This window comes from Silene latifolia, chromosome 8 (assembly GCF_048544455.1).
Source record: "Silene latifolia isolate original U9 population chromosome 8, ASM4854445v1, whole genome shotgun sequence".
NCBI lineage: Eukaryota > Viridiplantae > Streptophyta > Magnoliopsida > Caryophyllales > Caryophyllaceae > Silene > Silene latifolia.
The window spans coordinates 36,200,613-36,208,282 of record NC_133533.1 but is presented as its reverse complement, the minus strand read 5'-3'; the positions used below and the strand labels follow the sequence as shown (position 1 = coordinate 36,208,282).

The 7,670-nt window shown below is 31.1% G+C and overlaps 1 protein-coding gene across 1 annotated transcript; it reads left to right on the top strand.

Annotated features, from left to right (window-relative positions):
• Nucleotides 1–455: 455 nt before the first annotated feature.
• Nucleotides 456–3,780, top strand: LOC141594288 (protein TOPLESS-like). The gene is made up of 8 exons (XM_074414402.1): nt 456–598; nt 697–801; nt 891–1,082; nt 2,280–2,420; nt 2,523–2,618; nt 2,708–2,899; nt 2,981–3,144; nt 3,238–3,780. Exons 1-8 carry the CDS (start codon nt 518–520, stop codon nt 3,464–3,466), a joined length of 1,200 nt encoding a protein of 399 aa, XP_074270503.1. The 5' UTR covers nt 456–517; the 3' UTR covers nt 3,467–3,780.
• The last annotated feature ends 3,890 nt before the right edge of the window (nt 3,781–7,670 follow it).

Genomic DNA, 7,670 nt, shown 5'->3' with positions numbered 1-7,670 from the left:
TTAGTTATTGATTATGAAAAACATGACTAAAATTAGTAGTGTTTACTCTCTCAGTCCCGGTCATTTGTTGTCCTTTTCCATTTTGGTGTGTCTCAGTCAATTGTTGTCCTTTATATTTAAGAATGGACTTGATGAGCAATTTAATCATTTACACTCAAATTATTTCACTTGTCATTTGGTAATTGACTCCCTCCTCTTTCCTTGTTTTTTGTGCCAAAACCAAAGGACAACAATTGACCGGGACAGAGCGACTATCAATTTACCCTTTAAATTATTGAAAAAAAATATGAGCACGGGTGATGTTAATAACTAAAAGTAAAACTTGAAAATTCTAAAAAAAATTCTTTTGCTAAATTTGTCAACCTTAGATAATTAGTTGTCAATGGCCACATTTTATTTGTCTATATAAAGAGTGGAGTTTAGTTTATTCAAATGATTATACGACCACCAAAACAACAAAAACATACACTTCATTTACTCTTTCTCTAATTCTAAATTTTTTTAAAAAAAAACTTAGATGGCCCATCAAATCAATGAAATTTATGAACAAGCTCAATTTCAACTAATTAGACTCCCACATATTCATACCCCTCCTAAGGTATTTTATATGTTGCATGCAGTTTCATGTAACGAAATGTAAAGAAATATAATCATTATGGTTTTGTTGATTTGGTTTGTTATTGTTTGGTCCTTCAGATTGCAAAAATTATATACGTAAATTCCGGAACTATAATGGCATTAGTTTCCAACTCAATCCACTTCATATGGGATGAAGATAAATCAGCTAGTTCGTCTGAGTGGGTAATCATTATATTCAGCCGCTAAACATTTTTTTATTGGTTGCAACTTTATAGTCGAACAAAAGATCTAATAATGATTTCTCTCAACAGACTACGGCACCCCAGAGGGGTTCAATAATTAGGCAGTGGAAATCTTCTATTCTTGGGCTTAAGAAGACTGTAGTACCTAATGACACACCCCGTGACGGTGTCGTTCCATGCTTTGCACTTTGTGGAGATAATGAACGACTCGCATCAGCCTCCGGGGGAGCTATTAGGGCATTCTCTATGAAATTGCGTGTTGTATGACCTTTATTTAAGTTTGCTTAAACGTGAAACATACACATTATTGCGATCGTGTCAAGGACTTATAAAAAAAAAAGATTAATAATCGGAAATATATATTTATTCTTGTAAATACTATATAGTCGTATTAAATTTGTTAACCGTGAAATTAAATCCTTAAATATAATTTGAAATGTTATAATTGACCACCTTTAGTTTAACAAAAGTGAAATTCAATCCTGCTGTTTTTTTTTAATTTAAATATTTTATGCTTAATTACAAGTTCCTACACAATTCTACAACCTCACAATTTTTTTCCAATCTACAAATCATAATACAACTCACATTTTTATAAAATAAAACTTTGCCAATTTTTATATAATTTATGCATGTACAATTAATTTTACTGTTATATAATTTTTTATTGAAATTAGTAAATTAAAGTTGCAAGTAATGTTTTCTTTTGTGAATATGAAATTAAGATGCTTTTTTTTTGTCTTGTGAGAATTGGTTTAAAATAAAAGAATGAGTATGTCATGTAAATTTAAAATCTAGTTCTTTCAAGTTTGCATGGAATAGCTTGGAGGTCTCAATAATGTCCACATAATCTCCTTTTACAGGGTTCGTCTAGCATTAGTAAAAGTGTGTATATGTAGTATAATAATTCATAGGGGTTTAAATAGAATTGAAGTCTATACCTCATACTCTTATTTAAAGCAAGCCCGTCAATAAGGGAGAATCTAGAAATACGATTTTAGGATAATAAATTTTCCACATATCGTTTTATGTTTATGTTAAAGGATTTTATTCTCATATAAACTACATGTTATATAGTTTATGGCAACCAAATATAAGGGGTTTTGTTCAATTGAGATGGAAATTAAGTGAGAAGTAAAAACAATTATCATCGTTTAAACTTGGAAAATAAGACCCAATTGATTAGAATAATAAAGTTGGTTATATTTTCGTCACATCTTTTGATACTGTATGATTACAAGTAATATAAGCGTCATTACTTACTTAAATTAGTGTTGGATGCATGATGCATGTGTAGATATAATTAATAATTGAAATTGTGTTTTCACATACAAAGCAAAAAACAAAATGAAATATGTTATTATAAATATTATTTAGTATTCGTGCAGCGCATGAGCTTACGTAATGATAAAAATTCTGATCATTTATTTGTTACACATCTCTTTATTTTGAGCGCAGCCTCTGTACAACATTTTGCCTATACATGCAAGAGGGCCAACAATCCCTACGTCTATTATCTATCATCCGAAAGATAGCAATATCATCATTATAGGGACGGAAGACTCTTTCATTCTAGTACATAAGATTCTCGAAATGGAGGTACTTTAAATTTGCATTTCTAGCCTGTCGAGGTACTTTGCATTGGATAGCCTGGGAGACATAATTTAAATTTTGTGGTTAATTGTGTGTTGGTCTATACAGGATGTAGCGCTAAAAAAAGGACACTCAAAAAGAGTTACGGGTTTAGCAATAACGGACTCGGGAGATTTGTTAGTCTCAACAGGCGCAGACGCTCGGGTGTTTATCTCATACAAATCTCTCTATTATCTGTATAATTTCGAGTGCCTTTGTGTACTAATAATCTTTTGTTTTATGATCCTGTCTAGATTTGTGTGTGGAGTAAAGGTGATCATGAAGGGCCAAGACAAAATGCGGTGTATTTGGAGTTTCCACAAGGAACACCGATACCACCATCGGACACGCTTGTCGAGTTTCACCGAGACCAGAAACATATACTTGTCATACACAAGCTACAACTGTCTCAATATGAAACAAGGTGGTTAGCACGCCTAAATCAGGTTTGTCAATTTCCAGGTATTAAATACAGATTTGTGATTATATTGAACAGACAACTAATAGTGTATATTTATCAATTGTAGTGGGTTGTACCGGATTGCTATGGATACATCTCTCACGCGACATATTCGTGTGATGGTAAGCTTGTATACGCAGGTTTTACGGATGGAGCGATTCGCATCTTTAATGCTGCAAGCCTCGTAATAAAATGTCGGATTGATCCTAATGCATACCTACCACCAAGCCGGTACAATTCATAAACACTTAATTGCCATTCATAATAAATTGTTTAGAGAATTGTTTTTTCTTATCAAATCTTGTATAATTGATATTGTTACAGTCTCTCCATCGCCCATTCACTTGTGATCGCGGCACATCCAGAAAGACCAAATCAGATTGCTGTAGGAGTGGCATATGATGGGTTTTATGTATTAGAGTCCCACGAGTCTTGGGAAAAACGGGACAGTTGCCTTGGGAAAAGGACATGGGAGATATCGAACGACCCGCCCCGTTATTCGAGGCACATTGGTACATCAACACAGGGAGGACTAATTAATATACAGAAATGACCAATTGGGCTAGTGGTAGTCATATGCACGTAACTCGTAAGGTACTAAAATGTGGACTCTGAATATATGTGATAAAAGGGTAAAGGGGATTGTAAAGAAAATAAAAGGTGTGGTAAAACTGGTAATGAATTTACTTTGTTCCAATGTTGCGTAGGCAATGAGGGAGATGGGTAAGTATATTGTTATGCTGTTATTGGTCGAGACATGTTTTTACACTCTATCTAAAGTATGAGATTCCATATATTATTCAGATTGTCTTCTGAATATTATAATTAGTGTGTTTATGTTGATCACATTATGAAGTCGAAATATGATCCGTTATAACCCTGATTTTGATATATTATTCCATATATTTAAAGTAGAGATTCCTTATATAATTCCAAGAAATTGATCCAATTGTGTTGAACTTGATTTCGATAGATCCGTTATAAACCCGAACTAAAACAACTAAAACATAAAAAATTAACTGTATATGTAAGTGAGGGTACAAACTACAACCATGCAAAGAAATATGACGAAATACAGATTATTGGTTTAATTCTTGAAACAATGATCGAGATTATTAATCGTACTAAAAACGACTAAACCAAGGTCATTGATCTTACTTAAAATGACATATAGATTATACAGAGTATTAGTAGTAGTTAACCTATTTAACATAGATACTACTCCCTCTCTCTCAGTCAATACTTTATATTTACTTTGTTTTTCCGTCACAAAATAAAGTAAATGTAAACTATTTACTAGGATAGAGAATAATTGTATGCCTTGATACATGAATGATTATTGTAATGTCTTGAAGATTGATATTTGCATACAATACTCGACCCTTTTTTTAATGACGGCTATTGTATTTTTTCTTAATTGCTTAATTGCTCAGGAAAACTAGACAACCCCCCTTATACTAAAAGAATAAGAAAACTGAAAATTTTCCCGTCTAAATCATTTGTTTGCTCTTTTTATCTTTGTGAGGCATTTTAATCAAATTCAAATAAATGATGCAAGTGCTAAATTTTCATGGCTAAATCATTTTGCCACGGGAATATCTTTCGTAACGCAAGTGGCTGTGGCTAAGAGATAGCAATGGCAAAAAAAAGAATGTGGCTATTATTGAATTTTTGGCCACGGAGTCTCTCATGGTTAATAACTTTCGTGGCCAAAAAAATTTCCCGTGGCGAAAAAATAAATCTCGTGGCAAAATTAAATAAACAAAATGTAAAATAATTTTTTTTCATAATGGATATTTTATCATATATGGAACCGTGACAATCTAGGTACTTGTTTCGCTAGTTAACTCGATTCATTTGAACATTATTTGGTTTCACCAGTCATGCATCCGCACGCATCGGAGAGGCTTCCCAGGAGGTCACCTATCCAACTCTACTCTCACTTGAGCACGCTTAACTGTAGAGTTCTTTTGATGTGCTACCGAAATTGAAAGTTAACTTTGTTGATATAATTATTATTCTGAATCGTTTTAAGTTTATTTTTTTCTTTCAAAATTTACCTTTAGTACTATTTAGTTATAAATATGTTACATGATTTACAAATTTTTGCTGGAAAAACATTATTTTGGCCAAAACAATCGTATTTTCGATGTTAAACTCACACCTAATGATTTTGACGTCATTTTTTTTGCCGAAATAAGGAAAACGATTTTCTCCAAAAAAGTAAACTTAATATTGTTTTCCTAACATTTTTTTTCTTTAGTTTATCGACATTCTTATTTTCATTTCTCTTGTACTCATTTTTTCTTATATTTTTCTGTGCAAATTCTGTATTATGACTGTCGTACCTACGATATGAAAAATGTGACCATTTTTATGTAAAATAATGACCACTTTTTATAACTAATGGTTTTTCCCCCCAAAGTGGTCATTACTAACAAAAAATAGTCAGTTTTTACCCAAAAAACACGAAAAAGACTGTCGTACAACAGAATCGTTTATTTTCCTAAACTGATTTATCTTTGTTACTATGATTTATGGTTTCTTTCTCAAAAGTTTCACGTTATTGGCACACGTGACCTTATATTATTATTATTTCTATATTTTCCCCGTAATGCGCTCATTGTCAATAAAAAAAAAAATTCTCCATGCTGAATTTTATACTGATAATTTTTCTACTACATTTTTTTCTTAATTAATTTGTGGGAGGTCATTTTTTTTACTTTCATTTATTAGCGCACTTATTTTATTTAATCAATTTTTTAATCTAATTGTTGTTTCTTTTTCACTCCTAAAAACATTTTCCAAAAGTTTTTCTCAACAAGTTATATTTTATATCAAATTCAAATCTTTCTATAAATATCTTACAAATAAAGTTGTAAATCTAATTTTGAATAAAACGGTTTGACAATATATTAATTTTAGATTTCTCTAAGATATATGGTAAATAACTTATTTATTTAGTTTAGTATGCTATGTCTTTAAATGTGATACAATCATTTAAGATTGTTATTCAAGACTATAAAGTTTTAATTTAAAAATAAATTAAAGAAATTCACGACTTTAATAAACGAAATTAATATTAAAACAAATTTCTTAAATTATCAATGTTTTGAAATTAAATATAATTGTGATTTGTAAAAAAAATCAAAAATCTTAGACCATAAAATTTTCTTTCTTTATATATTTTAAAATTTCTTATTGAAGTAAATAAAATAATAAAAATATTAATTAAATTTATCAAAGTGCTTCTAAAATTTTATATTTTAATATTATTGATATTTGATTAAATTTCATTCAAATTTTTTATTTTTTTTTAAGCAAGCAAGTTTTAGTTTTACCTTAACATGAAAATATTTTAATTTAAGTCGGAAAAGATAATTGTCATGGGTGTTCTTTAGTTTGTGGCTAATAAAATATTTGCCACGGAACATTTCTTGGCTAAATAAAATTTCGCCACGGGTGTGACATAGCTCGTGGCTAAAATGAATATTTGCCACGTGTGTAGTCTAATTCGTGGCACAAGTGACTTTTTGCCACGGGGAAAGGTATTTCATGACATAATTTTTTTTTCCCAAAATGATGAATAAGTTTTTCCCGTGGTTAAGTAGAATTTAGCCACGAATTATTCATTCTCGTGGCATAATTCGTGGCGTAAGTGAAAATTTGTTGTAGTGGATTGGGATAGAGAGAGTATTAAAAAATGTATGATCTTTACCGGCTAATCAAGTATCTGAATTTTGTTCCCATATAGTATTTTAGTTAATTAATAAATTTTATTTCTCATTTTATGCAATTTGATTTTAAATTAGGTGGTGGTGAGAACTTGCACTACACCAAATCTGACCATCAATAAGGAGCGTATCACAACGGTTTAATGCATTTAATAACGACACTTAGATTACCGTTTTCAAAATATTAGCGGAAACCTAGACCGCGCTAATAAGAATAACGGTTTCCGTCGAAAACCGTTCTTATTATAATGTGACAACGGTTGTTTAACAAACCGTTATAAAAAACGTTTAACGGTTTCCAAAAACTCGTTACAGAATCACCCTTATCAACGGTTGTTAGACAACCGCTACCAGTTTAAGAAAACGGCGTTTCGAAAACCGTTACTAAATTAACACCAGCAACGGTTTTTGGTACCCGTTGTTATGTTATAGCTACGGGTTTCTTGTAACCATTATCATTTTATATTATGAAAGAACGGTTCCTCTGTACCCGTTGTTATTTATAGTTTACGGGTTAAAAATAACCGTTATAGACTTTTTTCAATGTTTAATATTCAACCGATGCATGTATGATAAATAATGAACCGTTGCATGCATTGTTTTGTTTGAACATTATTACTATCCGTCCATTATTATATTCACATATGCATACATATTTTCCTATAAATATCACTTATAATGTGATCAATTAAGCATATTCACCAATTCAAAGTTCAATTAATCATAGCCTTTTATTTAATTAAAAATATTACACTTCGATCACCATGCCGTCATCGTCTTCTACACCCGCCGAATCACAATCAAATACCCGCTATGTCCATCCTATTACATGTATTATACATAACCTTCCAATCAAATATGATGACAATGGTAAGACTTTTTCGAGTAGTTTTACTTGGATGAAAGATATGCTTCGTCAAGGTGGTTATACGTGTAATACTACGGTTTTCTATGTCTATGGGTACTCTATCGAGTGGGGCTTACTCTCTCGAGTAAGTAGTTTTTAACGCAAAACAGTAGACT

What these genes read in the sequence shown, in the direction of transcription:
- LOC141594288 (XM_074414402.1), top strand. Translation starts at nt 518, where the DNA reads ATGGCCCATCAAATCAATGAAATTTATGAACAAGCTCAATTTCAACTA. An exon ending in TCTCTATGAAATTGCGTGTT is followed by an intron (nt 1,083 to 2,279) that starts GTATGACCTTTA and finishes TTTTGAGCGCAG; the next exon opens with CCTCTGTACAACATTTTGCC. An exon ending in CAACAGGCGCAGACGCTCGG is followed by an intron (nt 2,619 to 2,707) that starts GTGTTTATCTCA and finishes GATCCTGTCTAG; the next exon opens with ATTTGTGTGTGGAGTAAAGG.